The sequence below is a fragment of the Palaemon carinicauda genome, chromosome 19 (genome assembly GCF_036898095.1).
Source record: "Palaemon carinicauda isolate YSFRI2023 chromosome 19, ASM3689809v2, whole genome shotgun sequence".
Lineage (NCBI taxonomy): Eukaryota > Metazoa > Arthropoda > Malacostraca > Decapoda > Palaemonidae > Palaemon > Palaemon carinicauda.
The window spans coordinates 111786864-111807491 of record NC_090743.1 but is presented as its reverse complement, the minus strand read 5'-3'; the positions used below and the strand labels follow the sequence as shown (position 1 = coordinate 111807491).

Here is a 20628-nt window from a genome sequence, read left to right as displayed (position 1 = left end):
ATTGTCCAACATCAAATAACGGTCGAGGCCGACTCATCCCCTTGAGAGGAACACAAGAAAAGTAGAAGGGTTAGTTATTCCACCTTTTCTCAAGACTTACGCCAAATGTATTACAAGATGTGTTTACTTGTCCCGTGCAGGATAGTTACACAATTACTGGATAACCACCAGAGGACCCAATGAGGAAAATCCAGGATATTGTGGGATATGTCAAAAGTACTCGGGTAAAGATGGTCTGAAACACTCTGTCACCATCTTTGGTTCAGGGAACACCAGCAGGTGATCCAAGCTGATACTGAAAGAGCTACACTCATGCATCTTCCTACAGGAGGAAGAGGCTCTCAGTGACTTTAGGTGCTTTCATCAACAGAAGACTTTGAGAACTAGAAGCAACACCGCTGAGACACTTTCCAGATATTCAGTTAGTGCTAAAGAGGGTTGTGACAATCAGGTGTGTCTAATCCTACAACATAGAACAGACTGGACTTGATGAATCTCAGAGTCAATAAGAGGGGTGGGCTTAAGCTGGAACTGGGTATTTGCAATGTCTTCTTACTTCAAAACAGTAGAATCCCCATCCCACTGTAATTGACAAGATAGAAGAGCCTGTACAACTCCTATTTCTTGCTGCAGCAGAGAAGAGACAGTTTTGAAGGATAGACTCTACAATGCCCTCCTCAGGTAGAAAGAGGCACATGTGCTCAAGACCTAAAGAAGAGGACCAACCCACCCCAGGACCTAGTTCCATGGTAGGTAAGACTTCTCGAAGCTTCCTTCAAGCATGGACTGTTCTGTATCCAAATGCTACCGAGGAGCTTCTTTGGCAGAGGCTGGAGAGGAAGAGTGTAATCTTTAGGAAAAATAGCTAGCTCTGGGCAATGAAGACACATTCTCTACAACCCCCAAAGTACAGTGTGTTTCTCAGGGCCTACCTGAGAGCTAGCAGAACAAGACACCACTCAACTTGGGGCACCCTACAGTGTTTGGCGGAAGGGGTCATGGAGGTGGAAGAAATGTTTCAATCTCCTTGGAAAATGTGGATACTCAATTCCTGAAGGGATTATTACCAGCTGCCAGTATATCAAATCTCCCATAGGAGATCTACTGACTGAGTCGAGGGAACAGTCACCAAGTGAGATCTGTCACCTTCTTCCAGAGAAGTGTGGCTTCAAGGAATGAGAACTGTATACCCTACCCTTTCCTAGCTTAGACTGCATAAAACTGATAATTGAGGGACTGCTCACCTGTAACCAGTGCCACAGAGATAGCTGTTACATCAGGCTCATGCTCTTCTTGACAGATCCCAAAAGAAATCACTCAAGGAGAGCAGATCTTTAATGGCAATAAATCTTCTCCTTTTTCCTGCAGGAACTATGTTGGATCCCGGTTAGGACCTTTCACCTGTTTCCAAGAAGAAAACAGACATATCCAGCTCACAATAGTTCGACCAACTCAAAGGTAACGGTCAAATGATAAGAACTGATAATCACTCGGGAAGAGGGGAGAACAGCTTCTTAGAAACCAGGGCATTCCTCCTATGCCACGATAGAAATGAAGAATACAGGAGCAATCTTCATCATCACCTAGCTTATGGAATAAGCTAACAAAACCCTAAAGTAACGGTCAGCAGGTGAGACCTGTCAGACTCTTGCAAAGAAGAAAAGTGTGTGCCAAAAGAACCAAGGAGCCTTTGCAGGAGTCCTCCTTTGATACAACTACTATGTTCATCATCACCTGGCTTATGGAATAGGCTAACCAAACCCTTAAGTAACGGTCAGCAGGTGAGACTGACAAAGATGAAAAGAGCGCACCAAAAGAACCAAGGAGCCTTTGCAGGAGTCCTCCTTTGTTACAACTACTAAGTTCTACTTCTGAAAACAAATTTCTGATAAAGACAAATTAGGGGAAGGAGGAGCTGAGAGAGAAGGAAGAAGAGAGAGCTCGCTCTTCTCTACATCTTTTTCTTGATACCATGAGTGGTTCAGGGGTTCCAAACAATACACTACCTCTCACAGTTTGATGATGAAGAGTACAAAGAAATTCCCAATCCAGCCATGCACATTATTTGTTCCTTGCTTAGGAGAGAGATCGGACTTCACAAAATCGTAATAAAATTGAGGTATATCCTCAATTTAACCTAAGAAGCATTCCAGAAGGCCATAGCTTAACACTCAGGTCAATTACATGTGTCGGTGTGAAATCTTTGTCGCATGGATGAGCCATACAAAATGAATTGCTAACAGGTAATAGTGTTTCATACCGCATAAATGTGTTGGAACATTTCCCTAACCTGAGAGTTAAAAGGAGACCAAGGATACAGTAGTCTCATCGCTCGTCTGAGCTCAGAAACTGATCACTGGTTTAGATTGCATATATGCATGAAAAATCTTAATGCTCTTACAAGTCTGGATTCTAATAATTAGTTCCTGCTTGTGCATACACGTGGGAATGTCTCCCCCTGACCCCAGAAATCACGAGGATATCAGAGATTGTATACCCGGCAGCTTAAATACATGGAAACAATATCCCGAATCCAACATACAAGAGGAGACCGAGGATGATATTCCTGATTGCAATCATGAAAAGGAATGTTTCATCACTGGTATGATCAAGTACAGTAGCTTGATTGTTGGTTCTACTCACCCCAAGTTCTCTGTAGCATTTACGCGATGGAATCTTCCCCCGTTCAATCTTCCTTCCTTGCTCATCCTGTTTAATCGTTCTTCCTTTCAGTACCAAAGTATTTCTAGGGAGAGTGATTAAAAGGGAAGGAGAAGATTAGAGGCATTCATCCTGAGTGAAAATGCACAAGCTCAAAGACCAGAGCCCTTTAAGGAGATGAAAGGAAGAAAGAGCCAGTCATTTTAGTCATTCACCCCAGACTAACCCAGATAACCTCAACTCTCACTCCTCTGCTACTTGTCCATCAGGAAGCTCGAGATGTTTTAGACTTTGTTGTGCAGTCACCACAGGACCTATGGAGAACATGTCCAGGCTCCTGTGGGTTACGTCTTGAAAGTAGTAGGCGGTGAACGTTGTTTAACGTTTCCACATGCCCACTTGCAGTACCTGCGCCACGGAGTAGTTCTTTTTGAACTCCAGGGACGTTGCAATGCCAATGACGTCATGAGCTCTGGGTCATTTGGAAGGAGGAGGGTCTGGACTGAGAGGAAACTCAATTACCTTCCAGACCCAGGAAGAAAAGGTATTCCTTGTGACCCTCCTCTTGACCTCCCCCATGCTGGCAAACAGTGCTGACACATTGGGGGCGAGCTGCTGTTGTTCTTTTGCGGTAATACCTCAGATTCCTCACTGGGCAAAGCCCCCGTTGGTCTGGGTCTTCGGTTATAGAACGAAGACCTTTTATCCGGAATGGGCCGAACCTAGGTACAGCACACCCAGATTTTGAATCTTAACAATAAACTCAGGAATGAAGCAGAGAGTTACTTCTCCCCATCTCCTAGAGTAGGAGACGTCGGAAGATAAACCATGCAAATCATTAACTCTCTTGGCCAAAGCCAAAGCGAGTAGAAATAGAGTCTTTCATGAAAGGAGACAAACTGTTGCCTGCCATAAAGGTTTGTAGAGAGGGACTTTCAGAGACTGAAGAACCCGACCCACGTTCCAAAGAAGAGGTTTAAGTTCCGATTGGGGAGAAGTCATCTCAAAACTTTGTATGAGTAGAGGCATCAAGGGTATGGATACCCCTTCCACAACATCAGTCACAAAAGACCAACCACTTCACCTGGAAGACTGATGCTGAAAAGCATCTGAGGTGTCTAGACATCCTTTCCGCAACTCGTTACGAAAGGCCTCTCTGAGAGAGGAGGTGTTGGACAGTTTCCAGGCATGAAGACGAAGCAAAGCTACGGCTTTGTGGAAGATGTAGGCATGTGGCTGTTTTTAGAAGATCGTGCCGTAGAGAAAGTTCCCTCGGAATTTCCGTCAGGTCCGGAAACTTTTCTGCATGATGACATAGTGGAGCTATTGGAGTCATTAATAAGTTCTTGCTTATTCTGACATGGTTGAAGACTTTCTCACCAGACTGAACGGGGGAAATGCATACACCTCTAAGCTGTCCCACTGTTCTTGGTGTACATCTTGCTCGAGAGCCTGGGGTTCCAGGACTGCGAAATGGTCGAGCGGGAGCCTGAAGTTCAGGGCTACTAGATGATTAAAAGACACTCAGAGCCCACTATCTGACTCGCCCTGCTCAGATTGTCCGCAAGCATATTCCTGTTGCCAAGAAGGATGCGAGCGGATGGGGACACCTAACTGTCCTCTGTCCATCTGAGTATTTCTAGTGCTAGATGGGTCTCTAAGAGAGTTATATACTGGTACCTTTCTGATTCGGGCCAAAGGATAAAGATGGATTGGTGCGGCATATGGCCCCCCTCACCTTCTCTTGATGCATCCGAAGAGACCATCAGTTCTAGAGGAGGGACGAAAGATTGGCCTCTTTGTGGAGGTTCTCGTCTGCTAACCACCATCTGCGGTTCGTCCAGAGGGGTTAGGAGATTGTGTGGCAAGAAAAACCTCTCGATATGATGTCAATACGTGTAACTGCTTGCATGGCTTCTGCTATGAAGGGGGTGGGATCCTGTCCTCCCTCCAACTGCCACCAATCTAGTGTGGGTTGGCTGAGTAAGAATGATACAAATCAGTAAACCAGGTAGCCAGTTACTGCTTTATTACTCCAGCAACTCTCCTTAGAGATCGCCTTCTCAACAAGAGACCGGTCAGTAAACACCAAACGCAACCAACTACTCGCAAAGGATAAGATTGAGACGTATCTTCAATCTATTGTTGGACAGGTAATAAGTGCATAAGTCTATCTACAGACCAGTGACAGGAGAAGCATACGGGCGTAGGCCAAATTAAAGTCGTGTCCAGAATTCGGTTGGAAGACGTTGTACATGATTGTAACCGAGATTTCTCTTTCTTAAGAAAGACGAACAACGTTTGTATTACTTTGTCTCTGATCGGTAAAACTATCATAAGTATTGAGTGTTCCCTTCTAGGGAACAGATACGCTTATGAGAAGTTTTCTGTCCAAGTATTTCCAAGAAAACTAAGACCTTCGATAGGAAAAAAAGGAAGGAAGTGCCTACGTTACGGGAAGGTAGATGAGTAATGTATAACCTGGTTTCCAGTAAGGGATATAGCCATTAAAACTGATTAGAATGGAGTTCTAATTGTAAGATGGTTTATAGCCTTTGTTGGCAGAAAAATCATTTGCACGCATATGTACTTGCCCATCTGCGTTAGCGCATGCGTAATCTTTGCCTTCGGGTAAACGTTTGAAAAAAAATCCGGTTGCATGAAAAATGGATGTGTGACGAATTGCAATATCATTGCCCAAGGAAAATTTGATCGTCGACTAGCTGTAGTATTGTGAAGATGTGAGCACATATGCCCACAAACAAAATATGAAGTTATTGTAGCGATCATTCCTCCTTTGGTTTGCCTATTTTTGTGAGAGGGGCTTGCCAACTTTCATATACAGACAAGGTTGTCTGGTTCGCTTGTAGGAGGGGTTTGTAACGTTCGTAAACGTAATGAAAAGATAACCACATTGTTGCTATTGTTCGAAAACATAAGCTAACACTGTTCCCTTGGGACTAAATGCTTAAGACAATAACTCTGAAAAAGTAAAATGAATAAAATGTCTCGGAAGCCTATCGTGTAAAAAGAGTTGTTGTGTGCCCAAGGGTACAATGACGGTATGTGGCTGGCTCATATAATCGGTAGAAACTGTTAGTGGCAATAACCTTACGGTTTTGTCTTGGAGAGAGCGCATGCGCCAGAAAGGAGTTCTTATGGTCTTTATGAAGTTTTAACAAATGCCTGTTGAAGTTATGTATAACTTCTCAGGAACGAGAGTTTCCCAAAAAGGGTGTATTCTCGTATGTGAGGGTTTGCTCAACAAGACTATATGTTAGGTTGCCATCAACCGCTTTCCCGTATGGGGTTGCCATTGAACATTTTCTCGCTAGCAAGAAAACTACCGTTTAATGCAGGCAAGATTTAACAGAAGGAATTGAACTGGAATGTAAAAATTCTTTCTGCTGGCTTTTGTTCCGGCAGTTGAGGGTTTCTCGATGACGAGAGACGATCACGAGCCTCCTGCTATCCCAACCACTAGAAGTGGGAGGGGGGGGAAGATGATGATGGTTCGTTCGAAAAAGAAAGGGACGGAGCTAGCGAGACCAGTCTAGCTGGAGCATAGCAATCAGCTGGGAATGCAGTGTGACGTTACAAGTCACGCTATGCTAAATGACCAAGCCCGTAGGGGGCGGGTTCAACCATAGAGATCTCAGAGTAAGCTCTGGGTCGCACAAACCGTGAGATTCGGCACGACGAGAACCTAGGAGTTCTATATAAAGGGAGTTCGAAAATTGGTCGAGAACCTTGTCGTGTGAGCCCACCCATGAGATGGATCCTGAATCCATTTTGCGCGACCTTAAGGGATCATCATGATGAGAACTTGAAGGAACTACGATACCAATTCCTGATGGGAGAAGGAATCTCTCAGGATTCGTGTCGTGTGAATATACCGGGTTCACGCGACGAGATTCATGACGAGAACTCGAAGGAACTACGTCATCGCTGCCTGGAGGTAGATGGAATCCCTAAGGCAACGTGTTCACGCGACCAAGGATGATGAGAACCCGAAGGAACTACGTCATCGTTACTTGGAGGGAGATCGATTCCCTCAGGCAACGTGTTGACGAGAACTCGAAGGAACTACATCATCGTCATCGTTACCTGGAGGGAGATGGAATCCCCAAGGCAACGTGTCGTTAACGAGAACTCAAAGGAACTTCGTCATCGTTACTTGGAGGAAGAGGGAATCCATCAGGCAACGTGTCATGTGGCGACCAAGGTGACACCACATAAATAATTGAAGGTTTGTTAGTCAGAACAAATGACAAATTTGGAGATAATTTGTATTTTTCCCTAACTAATACAAACCTGGAGTTATCTATATAAATTTCCGTCATCACCTGTCCCCCCAGAAGTCCTACCTGCAATAAAAAATGATGTCTCACAGCTGTGAGAGTATATATAGAGGTGGCAGGGTACCCCCCAGCCACCCCCTGCCTCTTAAGCGGTTAGGCAGGGTTGCCACCTCGCATTTAAAGTCTAATGGCTACCTCCAGCTGCCGCTGAAAGAATATCCACATAACGGAAATTTGTTAGTATGAGAACAAACAATATATCCAATATAGATAGTGGAGCGTTTGTGTTTGCGCTGGAACAAATATAATTTTCAACATGACAGGGTCAAGTGATGAAAGAAGCTCAACAATATTGGGGTTGCACAGAATTTTTTTTATGGCTAAATGCTTCATCAAAGCAGACAAAGTAAAACATTTTATAATTTTTAGACTTACAGATTGGAATATAACTTGGAGCAAACTGGAAGTCTGACCAGGATTAGAATCGATGAGAACAGGGGGCACATCTTGAAGGCTTAATGGTAAACGCACCAGCAGTGATGAAGAGCTACCACTCATATTACTGACCACAACCTGCAAAAGTTATCTTTTGAGTTTCCAAAACACATTAGCACATAGAATCTTTCAGCCGCTTGCATTTTGAATGATTCTCATGTAACACAGGTAAAATCACTAAACAAGAATCAAGAAATGAGTGCTGAACTTTACATTACTGAAAATATATAAGCAAAATTACAATACAAAGACAACCTCTTTTCTATTCCAAGATGAAGAGTGAGCACAAATTAAGGTTTTCAAGAAAATTTTATTCACTCACCTCTATGTCTCCTTCACCTATATCTAGGGTTTTTAAAAGAGATTGATACTCAAACTGTAACACGTCATTATGTTCTAGTTTCTCCAACTGAAAAGGAAAGGGTATCATTACAAATAACAGGAAATTTTATTAAAAATATCACAAATTTTCTAAATAATTTGTATTTTTCCTAATACATATACGAGTTATTTAAGAGGAGCATGATTTCTACAAAGCTGGAGTGGCTGTTAGGCTTTTAAGGAGGTACTTGCCAGTCATTACTGGTAGTTGTTGGGTAAGTCCTGCACTCTTGATAATCAGAAAAGCTCTCACTTTTGACCTTTGACCTAGGACTTGCGGGGTGGTTGAGGCGGGAAGTGTAACTTGAAGAACTCTTGATTGTATAATTAGAATAAATATAAATTACTTTTCCGACAAAAAACCAGTCCTTTAATAGGTGATAACTTAGTCCCTAGAACCCAAACTAGCTGGTTCACTTCCTCAGGATTGTCAAGGAACTTGATTCTGTAAAGTAGCAGAAGTGATGACTCATGTCAACCTCAGGAAACTGGTAGAAAGTCATGGAAGAACCTATATCTGTGAGAGGATATGTCTGAATGTATTCTCCTTATGAGATACTGGTTTGCATACATAGCACCCATCCATCCAACTCATCTGGGAGGGTGGGGAAGATACTTCCTAACATACTTGTCTGTATGAGTCTTGCCTGCACCTGGCACATAACAGCTTGTCCGTATAATACTTGCCTCCTCCAGACTGCTGCACCCCAAGGGAAAGGAAGACAGAAGACAAAGGCAGTCATTCTTACTTCTTACTCAAGACTTATGTCGCAACCACTGTCTTAGACGAGGTGCTTCTTCTTCCATGAGGCAGCAAAATTCACAACACAACCTGTTGATCAGTTACCACCGGACCAAGGGTAAAGGTATCCAAGAGCCTACAGGTATACTAACAAAGGTAGTGGGCGGTGAAGATTGTCTGGTGTTTCCAGACTCCTGCCTTCAAGGCCTGCACATACTAACATGTTCTTCCTGAAAGCTAGAGTAGATCCGATTTTCTTGACTTCGTGCACCTGAGCCTGGGATGGTCCTTTCAACCTCTTATTGGTTGTAGGGTAGTGTCTGATAGTTTAATGAAACTATTCTTTTATATCTTTTTCTTTATCCATTTGGTGCTGAAAGTCTGGTACTCTGGCCTGAAGTTCCAAGTCTTTGGGTAGTGACATAGTGCTCCCACAAGACTAAAAAGCCAGTCATCATGATCTCTGCTAGTTACACTTTGTAGAGAAGAAATGGAGGACTCAAATCTGGAGTCATGAACAACTGGGTTCTGGGTTTGTCATCTACCACCTCTATCTCTACCTCTATCTCTCTCTTCATTAAAAGAAAGAGAGGTCGATCTTCCTTACTTTAGAATGACCGGCGACACAAAATACCATTAAGCTCACCTACTCGCTATGCCAAGGCTACGGTTAGTAAAAAGATAGTCTTGAAGGATCAGATCCCTATTTGATGACAATCTAAAGGGCTCGTACAGGCCAGCTTGAGAGACCCGAGACCTCGAGTGACATTCCATTTTGGTTCTTGAGTTCCCAAGAAAAGCAAGACTGTTTGAAGCTCCTTTTGAGTATTGACAATTCCCATGAAGAGGATAGATCTAAGTCCCACAGTCTAAAGACATGGCTCAATGTTGAGTAATAATAGCCTTTCACCAAGGAAATCAATTGATTTAGAGTTCTTGACAAACCAAGAAAAAAGCCAGATAGGACAATGCATCCAGATTGTTCCAGGGATATTGAAAGGTATCTTTGAATACTGCCGATGGGACTAAGACTGGAGAGCAGAATACTGGAAGTTTATTGTTCAACAGAGTGGTTAAAAGGTCTATTGATAAGGGATCCCCAAAGAGTAAGAAACCTTTCCTTCACACAAGGAAGTAGGGACCACTTGAACCTAACACTGTGCCTCCGGCAACTAAGAATGTCTGTTAAAAAATTCCTCTTGCTTAGAATGAATCTTGCTGACAGCTCTACTTTGTTGTTGATTACCAAGGACTGTATCGCTTTGCCAACTCACAAAGGGTCTTTGAAACAGTGACCCCCTTGTTTGTTGACATAAGCTATAACGGAAGTTTTGTCACTGGTCAATGCTACTAAATGCCCTATCAAAATCTGTTGAAAAACTTGTAATGTTAGTAGCGCTGCTTGCATTTCCAACAAGTTGATATGAATTTTCTTCCATGGATCATATCCCCGAGGTACAGTAGTCTGGTTCCTTCAGTGTGCGGCCAACCCCTCCTTGGATGTGCTGAGAACAGCAGCATTTCTGGAGGTGGTGAGTTGAATGGATCAACCCTGGTAAGGATTTTGTCGTTCACCAACTAGGCTAGATCATCCAGCACTTATTCCGCTGGATCCCGCAATTGGTAAAGGAGATTCCAGAGATCCTTCCATGCACCAAAATATTTTTACGATACAAGACCTTCCCTCGCACTGAGACCACTCTATGAAATGAGATCTTCCAATATGAAGAGACCTTCCAATAAGGATTGGAAAAGGACTTTTCTGGACCAGTCTTAAAGCATCACTGTAATGATCGCCGATGAACGCGCTCGTGTGGAACGAGCTTCTCCAAAAACAAAAGATGTCCCAGAAGACATTGTCACTGTTGAGCTGGATGTTCTTGATTGTGCAGGAATGGGTGTGTGGTGTGCTACTTCCCTGAGTTTGTTAATACGATCGTCCGATGGGAAGAACCTCACTGCTGCTGTGTCTATCCACATTCACATGGACTCAATTAGAGATAAGTCGAACGCTTGCATAAACAATCGGGTGGCAATAAATATTCCAAAGCCCAGGGCTTTATGCGGAGATACTTTCTGTAGGATCAATGGATAGGTATATGGAAAGCATGAAGTCTTTCTTCTTGATGGTGGACAGTATGGTACTTGCCATCTTCCTCTTGAATGGTGTATGGAGAACAAACTTTTTCAATGTAGAGAGATTGATGAATGGTCTCCAGCCCTGTTGATCTCTCCACCAGGAAGAGTCAACTGTAAAAGCCCAGAGAACTGTCTCACATGACTTCAACTACTTTTTTCTACTTCATCACCTTCAGCTCTGCCGCTAGGGCCTGAGCTTTCAGCGATTTATGAGGATAGAACTGTGTGCAGGTGAGGGGAGGGTTAAGTGTAGCAATTTCAGAGGATAAAACTGTGTGCAGGAGAGGGGAGGGTTAAGTGTAGCGATTTCAGAGGATAGAACTGTGTGCAGGTGAGGGGAGGGTTAAGTGTAGCGATTTCAGAGGATAGAACTGTGTGCAGGTGAGGGGAGGGTTAAGTGTCGCGATTTCAGAGGATAGAACTGTGTGCAGGTGAGGGGAGGGTTAAGTGTCGCGATTTCAGAGGATAGAACTGTGTGCAGGTGAGGGGAGGGTTAAGTGTCGCGATTTCAGAGGATAGAACTGTGTGCAGGTGAGGGGAGGGTTAAGTGTCGCAATTTCAGAGGATGGAACTGTGTGCAGGTGAGGGGAGGGTTAAGTGTCGCGATTTCAGAGGATGGAACTGTGTGCAGGTGAGGGGAGGGTTAAGTGTCGCGATTTCAGAGGATGGAACTGTGTGCAGGTGAGGGGAGGGTAAAGTGTCGCGATTTCAGAGGATGGAACTGTGTGCAGGTGAGGGGAGGGTAAAGTGTCGCGATTTCAGAGGATGGAACTGTGTGCAGGTGAGGGGAGGGTAAAGTGTCGCGATTTCAGAGGAGAGAACTGTGTGCAGGTGAGGGGAGGGTAAAGTGTCGCGATTTCAGAGGATGGAACTGTGTGCAGGTGAGGGGAGGGTAAAGTGTCGCGATTTCAGAGGATAGAACTGTGTGCAGGTGAGGGGAGGGTAAAGTGTCGCGATTTCAGAGGATAGAACTGTGTGCAGGTGAGGGGAGGGTAAAGTGTCGCGATTTCAGAGGATAGAACTGTGTGCAGGTGAGGGGAGGGTAAAGTGTCGCGATTTCAGAGGATAGAACTGTGTGCAGGTGAGGGGAGGGTAAAGTGTCGCGATTTCAGAGGATAGAACTGTGTGCAGGTGAGGGGAGGGTAAAGTGTCGCGATTTCAGAGGATAGAACTGTGTGCAGGTGAGGGGAGGGTTAAGTGTCGCAATTTCAGAGGATAGAACTGTGTGCAGGTGAGGGGAGGGTTAAGTGTCGCGATTTCAGAGGATAGAACTGTGTGCAGGTGAGGGGAGGGTTAAGTGTCGCGATTTCAGAGGATAGAACTGTGTGCAGGTGAGGGGAGGGTTAAGTGTCGCGATTTCAGAGGATAGAACTGTGTGCAGGTGAGGGGAGGGTTAAGTGTCGCGATTTCAGAGGATAGAACTGTGTGCAGGTGAGGGGAGGGTTAAGTGTCGCGATTTCAGAGGATAGAACTGTGTGCAGGTGAGGGGAGGGTTAAGTGTCGCGATTTCAGAGGATAGAACTGTGTGCAGGTGATGGGAGGGTAAAGTGTCGCGATTTCAGAGGATAGAACTGTGTGCAGGTGAGGGGAGGGTTAAGTGTCGCGATTTCAGAGGATAGAACTGTGTGCAGGTGAGGGGAGGGTAAAGTGTCGCGATTTCAGAGGATAGAACTGTGTGCAGGTGAGGGGAGGGTTAAGTGTCGCGATTTCAGAGGATAGAACTGTGTGCAGGTGAGGGGAGGGTTAAGTGTCGCGATTTCAGAGGATAGAACTGTGTGCAGGTGAGGGGAGGGTTAAGGTCCGCGATTTCAGAGGATAGAACTGTGTGCAGGTGAGGGGAGGGTTAAGGTCCGCGATTTCAGAGGATAGAACTGTGTGCAGGTGAGGGGAGGGTTAAGTGCCGCGATTTCAGAGGATAGAACTGTGTGCAGGTGAGGGGAGGGTTAAGTGCCGCGATTTCAGAGGATAGAACTGTGTGCAGGTGAGGGGAGGGTTAAGTGCCGCGATTTCAGAGGATAGAACTGTGTGCAGGTGAGGGGAGGGTTAAGTGCCGCGATTTCAGAGGATAGAACTGTGTGCAGGTGAGGGGAGGGTTAAGTGCCGCGATTTCAGAGGATAGAACTGTGTGCAGGTGAGGGGAGGGTTAAGTGCCGCGATTTCAGAGGATAGAACTGTGTGCAGGTGAGGGGAGGGTTAAGTGTCGCGATTTCAGAGGATAGAACTGTGTGCAGGAGAGGGGAGGGTAAAGTGTCGCGATTTCAGAGGAGAGAACTGTGTGCAGGTGAGGGGAGGGTAAAGTGTAGCGATTTCAGAGGAGAGAACTGTGTGCAGGTGAGGGGAGGGTAAAGTGTAGCGATTTCAGAGGAGAGAACTGTGTGCAGGTGAGGGGAGGGTTAAGTGTAGCGATTTCAGAGGACAGAACTGTGTGCAGATGAGGGGAGGGTTAAGAGTAAGTAAAAGGTAGGTGGTGTTCATCCATAAGTTCTTCCACCATTCAGCTCCCTGCTATGATGCCTAATGGCATGACAGGCATCCCTTCACTCGCAGCAGTTGGAGGAGAGGAATGCCGACTTCATTTACTCCCACCCTTTTAGGACTGGCCAGGCTGGGGGGGCGAGGTGAAACACTATTTATCCCTTTATTCTCTGAAAAGGAAGTGGCTAGATGTACAGCTTGAGCTCTGTACTTCTCCGGAGTCTTCTTTAGTGTAGATTTCAAAGGTGTGGTGGTTTGAAGATCTCACTGTTGCCTTTAAAGGGCCTGGGCCCTTACAAGTGACTGGATGAATAAGGGAGTTATGACTTGCCTTCCTTCACTTTTCCATCTTACCCTCCACATTCTTCTGCAGGAAAAGGGCTGCAGTCTCCAGTACTGGGGCATTCCTCTAGGATAGTGCCTCCTCATAACCGAGTGAACTTCTCTCTTTTCGAGACTGAAGTCTTCTTAGGGAGAGATCCTGAGGTGTCCCATGAACATCCATAAGAAGCAGGGCGGTGCCCTTCATTCTGACTGACAGTGCATGTGCTCTGTCCCGTATAGGGCCAAACACCAGTAAGAGACGCATGAGCAGTTGTACCATATACTACTACCCCCTTCCTGTGGGTGCGTTCATGGTACGTACCATCTTCCCTCACCTAACACGGGAGAACATACAATACCAAGACCCTTTCCCAGGATGGGTACGTTCTCATGTTCTCTGTAAGCAGTCTCTTCTTTACGTAAGTGGAGAGAAATTGGTCAGAATGACATTAAACTGTGGCTGATTGGTCTTCTTGGATTTCAATGATGACTTCTTTTTTTTCTGGCCAAAAGTTGCAGGTTCAGCCGAGGGCACTCCATTTGGTTTGAGGCTGAGACCAGGTAGCAGATGTAGCCAATACTTTTTCTTAGTCTGGGAGAGTTTATGGCACTCGCCACCTTTCTCTCTCTCGCTCTCTCTCTCTCTCTCATGTAAGAGAGAGAGAAGAGATTGGTTTTCCTGGTCTTCTTCGGTGATATCTTCTATTCGTGCTTCTAGAAGAAGCAGCATCTGAAGAAACAAACAAAGATAAGGCAGAGGAGGATGATGAAATGCAAGTTCAGCTTATTTGTGGTTTTGCAAGCCAATAAGGATGCTCCCATTGGGGAAACGGTAACAGGGAACTCTTTGGAGCAGCGGAGACATTACCAGGTTTACACCCTTAGCACCTTCCATGGCTCCAGAAGATACAGCACAGGTAGAATAAAGAGCGCAGTTGTCCCCTTAAACCTTCTCGGTAGCAGTGAACTCTCCTTCTTCCAAAAGAGCACTAGTGATGACTACGGAATGACAAATTCCTTAGGTTAATGTTGTCATCATCTAAGGAATACCAAATTCTTTACTTTCATGTCATCATAACCGTGTTAGCTAGAGAGTGACAGCAACAGGCATGCTGCCCAACAGAAACAAGGATAATGTGGATAACAGTAGGTTTGCACAGAAAACTTTCACATACTTACAGTTTATCCTGAAAACAAAAGCATATCCTAGTTTTATCAATTTAATACAGTATATCCCTCGAACAAGACCAACTGCAAGCACATTTATTCATTTCTAACACAAAAAGCAAAAATTTAACAGCCAGATAAGCAAGCAAGAACTATAACTCTGTACAGCTTGCAGTCAAAATCAAAAGTTGGAATTACCTTCCATAAGCCCAGCCCACCTGCCAGAAACTAGATCTCATTAAAAGTTTAATGACCATTCAAGCTTTGGCAAAATCTTACGTCTTTCAAAGGACAATGAATTGTATTCGTGTAAGAATAAACCTTTCCATTATTCAAGTATATAAAAAACTAGCTCACACTAAAGTTTTTTGGATGTTTAATACCTGGTAAGTTTTGTACAACTGTAAGAGCTGGTGAAGTAGTTGAGCAATTAGGTCCTCCTCTGTGCAGTTCCAATTATTTAAAGCTGGCACCTGAAAATAAGATTCTAATTATTACTAAAAAAAAAAACAAAGAAATAAAATCCTCATGACAATGAAAGCTTTACTATACAGGAAAGAAAATTGCTGCCACACTGAAGGAAAAATTCCAGAGAAGCCATCTTAAATCGAATTAATATAATGTACCAATGAAAGATAACACTTCAAGAAATACATTTGTAACACTCAGAATTCCTAAAAATGACAAATTTGGAAGTAATTTGTATTTTTCCAAACAATACAAACCTGTAGCTATTTATAGGGGTATTACTTTTGGCAAAACTGAAAGACAAGCCATTAGAACTTTAACCTCCCACCTGCTAGCTAGCGGGAGGTCGGGGGTAGTAGTTACCCCTCTCACTCACACACCTGTGTTTGTTACTTACCTTCCTTAGAGGTAGGACTTCAAGGGGGACTGATGCTAGCAGGCCAATCTGTATAAATACCTACAGGTTTGTATCGTCAGGAAAAATACAAATTACTTCCAAATTTGTAATTTGTTCCATAACTAAAATACAATTCAACGCTATTTATAGGGGCTAACTTGCCCATTAGGAGGGTGGAACTACCTGACAATCTGGCTTTTTGGCTTTGACCCGGGGATTACCCTCTATGTGTGTTAGTACATTCATGTGTGTTAGCACATAGTAGGTGGAAACCCTACGCCTCGCTAAACCTGTGCTATGCATGGTCTGCAGCCTACACAAGCTGTGTGTTTGTGATACTAGCAATGTGACTGTCAAGGTAAGAGTTCTTCCGAGTCATAGGAATTGTCCTAGGTCACCAAGACATACCCAATACCCCCTCGCCAGGGTATGAGAACATAACAGTATTGATACAATACCAGGTTACACAAGGGAACAATGGTTAACCTACAGATGGTTGAGGTCAGCTTTGCAGAGGATCTTGGATGCTGATTTCCCCCATGAGAGGGGAGGATAAAGAAAAGAAAGAGCCAGTCATTCTTATCCATACACTCAGACTGAAACCGGGTAACCAATGCCCTCAACCTGTTCCTACATAAAGATAAACTATCATCCTTTAATAGGAGACTCATCCTTTGGAAGGAGGAAGTTTCTATGAACCAAATTCTGGAAGGTTCAATTTGACAGGAAAATGTCAGAGCACCTGCTCCTGTACCTCCTGTACAGGAGCAAAGGTGATGACCCCTGCCAACCTCACAATTGTGTGTGCATGGAGATGTCACAAGCATTATGTTAGGCCTGTACCAGGAGTAAATGTTACTCAGTCATAGGAGAACCTACATGCACTTATGGGATATGCTGTCTGAATGTATTAACAAATCTTGTCTGAAATGCAAGATTGCTCATTTATGAAGCCTACCGGCATTTGACATCTGGTACAGCTTATAACGGCCACAACTACTGCAATCCCGAACAGAGGGGGGGAAGAAAGAGTAGAAAGCCAGCTATCCCACCTTTCATTCTAGGCTTATGCCAAAACCACTACCTTAGACAAGATGCTTCTTGTCCAACAAGGGAGTTAGGTTGACTACATAGCATACTAAGCAGCCACCACAGGATGAAGAATAAAAGTATCCAAGGACTTGTGGGCATATTCCAATAGGCAGTGAGAGGTAAAGGTTGTCTGGTATTTTCAGACTCATGCCTTTAATACATGAGTCACTTACAGGTTCTTATTGAATGCTAGGGTGAAGCTGATGGCCCGACTTAGTGATCCCTCGGCCGCAATGAATCATCTAGCCCCTGTTGGTGTAAGGACAGGCAAGTCTGATAGTTTCACAAAGTCAGAACAACACAGTGTTCTTTGATATCTTTCTCTTGATCCTGCCACTGCTAACAAAGTCTTTGGTGATCAGACCTGAAGTACCAATTAATCATTATATAGTGCTACAAAGCCTTCACAGGACAGAGAGAGAAGTCATCCTGATTCCCTCTGAACACCTCCATAAGAAGAGATTGAAAATGGCTCGAACATGGTATCATGGACCACTAGATTCAGATCAAAAGTAAATTAGACATCCTTCCAACCTTTGGAATGACTGTGCATACGAGATACTATGAAGTTTGCCAATACTTCACAGAAGCTAAGGCTAGCAGAAAGACAGTACTGGGTGTCAGATCCCGTTCTGACACCCATCTCAGAGGCTTATATGAGGTATGAATCAGAAACTTGAGAGCATGGGCCACATCCAAATCCGGGAATGGAGGTGCCAGGGTGGAAAAGACTGCTCAAAGCTCCTCATGATCCTAAAGAGAAAAGGTCTAAACCCTTCAGTCTGGAGGCCTGGCTCTAGACTGGAGGAGCTTCTCTTGGAAAAGCAAGATGAAAAAAAAATCCAAATTTTAAAGTAAAATGTATTTTTCCTAAATTTCCAGACCTGAATCCTTTAACAGTACGGCTGTTAAAATCTACAATGATGTGATGGTGGTTATTGGCGGATGGCAGGGAAGCCCCGCTCCTAGCCATTACACAGAGTAGCCAAATTTAACTTTCACCTAGTCCTAGGGCTTGTGAAGAGGTTGAGGCAGAAAGTAAAATTTAATGGACTTAGGTTTGTAATACAGTAGTTAGGAAAGATACAAATTGCTTTAAAAATTTGTGACTTGTTCCTACAAGAATACAAACACTCGTCCTTTAATAAGAGACTCATCCTTAGGGGGAGGAAGCCCCTATAACCATACTAACTGGTTTGAAATCTTGGGATGTTTATACAGTCAACCTGATAGATGTGTGGGAATGTTGATTCCTACGACCTCTCAACACTTGAGAATAGATTCTCATGGGTTGAACTAGGTTTCTGTTCGCTGACACACGTTCGAGAAAGTATAGTACATCCTCGGAAGGATATGATGTCGCACTCTGTGGCCTATTAGGTGTAATATATCCTACAGTCTATTAATCCTCCCCCCTTAAAAGGAGGATGGGGATATACTTCTATAATTGACTCAAATAGAATAGATGCTCGGTATGAAAGCTCACTCACATCAACGTCCAATCCAGCAAATAACAGAATGATGACTGTTGTATCCCCAGAGAGGGGAGAGAAAAGAGGAAAAGGGCCAAACCCTCCACCTCCAATCGTAGAATATTGTTGCGATTGTTATCTTAGATGAGATGCTTCTTGTCCCTTAGGGAGGTAGGTAAGCTACACAAACTAACCTCATGTCCCTTAGGGAGGTAGGTAAGCTACACAAACTAACCTCATGTCCCTTAGGGAGGTAGGTAAGCTACACAAACTAACCTCATGTCCCTTAGGGAGGTAGGTAAGCTACACAAACTAACCTCATGTCCCTTAGGGAGGTAGGTAAGCTACACAAACTAAAGACTTGTGGGTATACTCTCTGGACAGTGAGCTGTAAAGGTTGCCAGGTGCTTCTTTACTCTGGCCTTTAGCTCTTGCACCACTGATAAAATCTTCCTGAAGCTTAGGGTATATCCAATATTCAGGCTTCGTGTGATTGAGAATTGATGACCCAATACTTGGCTTAAGGCCTAAATTTTACATTCAATTCAATTTGTGTGCTTGAGTCCGGGGTAGTCCCAGCGTGAAAGCGTATTATTTCAGGATACACTCTTTCTTTTAAGATTTTTGGTGATCAATCTATTCTGAAGAAGTGCTTTAATTCTTTCATTCTACCTTACTTCAAGTTTTGCTCTCATGTCTGGTCTTCAGCTGTTGATTCTCATCTCAATTTGTTGGACAGTAACTTACGGTTTATTAAATTTCTTATTCCTGATCTAGATATTAATCTCTGGCACTGTCGTTTAATTAGTTCATTATGCATGTTGCATAAGATTTTTTTATAATTCTGACCATCCTTTACATTCCGATCTTCCCGGACAGTTCCATCCAGTTCGTAATACTAGGCATGCAGTTAATCGTAATAGTCAGGCCTTCTCCGTCATGAGGCTCAATACTACACAGTACTCTAGAAGTTTTATTCCAGCTGTGACCAAGTTGTGGAATGATTTTCATAATCGGGTAGTTGAATCAGTAGAACTTCAAAAGTTCAAACTTTCAGCAAATGTTTTTATATTGAACAGGCAGACATAAGTCTTTTTAAAGTTTATATATGAAATATGTTTTAAAGTGGCTAATGTTTACAAAATATTTTATTCTAACTGTTTATTACTTCTTATATCATGTATTTCTTTATTTCCTTTCTTCACTGGTATATTTTTCCCTGTTGGAGCCCTTGGGCTTATAGCATCGTCCTTTTCAAACTAGGGTTGTAGCTTAGCTAGTAATAATAATTATAATAATAGTCACCTTTGTAGAGAGGAGAGGAAGAAGGATTGAAGTCATGACTGCTTATATTCTAGGTCCTTGCCACAAACTGCTGAACTAAGATGGAGCTCTCCTATCCTTCAGAATGGCTAGTGACACAGAAAAATATATGATGTTTTCCTTTTCACTTCACCAGGGATAATCAAAGTTCCACTAGGTCCAATTAAGAGATCTAACAACTCGTGGAAATGCTCCAGACGGCTTTAGCTCTTAGGAGGTAGAGACTGTGACTACCTGGCTCCTCAAGAGTTTAGTTGATTCTCTTGAAGAGCCCAGGTTTTAATCTAAGTTTAATAGTTGGATTGAGGGCTGAGCAATATCTTTACCATGGAAATTGGGGAGTTTCCCCAATAAGGGAAGAGACAAAAAGCTAATCTGGGTATCATTTGACTGTGACTTATAGAGCAATCAGGTTCTTTCTGAATTTTGATGTCTTTTACCAACTCTGAATACTGTAATCAGAGAGATGGAAAGAGGACCGGAAAGGTGTAAGGTTCTAAAACTTGTTGAGATGATGGAAGAAATCTTTGAACTTAACCGACAGTTTCTTATCCTACTGCACGGCAAACATAACGAGTGATGGTGAGAAACTAAGCCTTTCTGCCCTGCAATAAAGTAGGGACAGCCTAAAAGCCTACACTGGGGTTCTGTCAACTGAGTATGTTTTTCTGAAAAAGGCTTTTGTCTGAGAGAACCTTGAGCAGCTACATTGCATCTTCTACTCACAAGAGTGCACCTACTTGAGAAAGGTTTGTGAATAGGACCATTCGTAAATTTGAGCATAGAAGGAATCATTATCGCTATGAAGTGCTTTATCAAACCGTTTTGAAAACTAGCAAAGAAGTGCTGCAAGCATTTCCAGAAGGTTGAGAAGCAAATGCATTCCTTCTGTTAATCACATCATCTAGACGATGAGTAGCTCATCCCTTCTCCTCTACATCTGTGGATGGTTGATTCTCAAAAGGGAAAAGTACAGTACCACAACCAAGTTCTTCATGAAACTACAAGAGTAAATTGCCCCATATTTTTGTTGTCACCCTAACCGAAGGTAAGAAAGCTCGGGTTGTAAATCAGTATAACTTCAGGAACAGTATGAGCGATCACTGGGGGGATGGCCATGTGGAACTATCCTTCTCGCTGACGGGTGAAGTCTCTGAAGGTGTTTTCTTTGTCAATCTGGATGGTAGTGTA

General features: G+C 43.6%; 1 protein-coding gene across 2 annotated transcripts in view; it reads right to left on the bottom strand.

Moving 5' to 3' along the window:
* LOC137658744 (BRISC and BRCA1-A complex member 2-like) overlaps positions 1–20628 on the bottom strand; it is a 77868-nt gene that overhangs the window by 27053 nt on the left and 30187 nt on the right. For both annotated transcript variants that reach the window (XM_068393769.1, XM_068393770.1), the window contains exons 3-5: positions 15069–15158; positions 7780–7866; positions 7398–7535 (exon numbers count right to left, since the gene is read on the bottom strand). In XM_068393769.1, coding sequence (XP_068249870.1) covers positions 7398–7535; positions 7780–7866; positions 15069–15158 — 315 coding nt within the window. The remainder of the gene's footprint in view (positions 1–7397; positions 7536–7779; positions 7867–15068; positions 15159–20628) is intronic.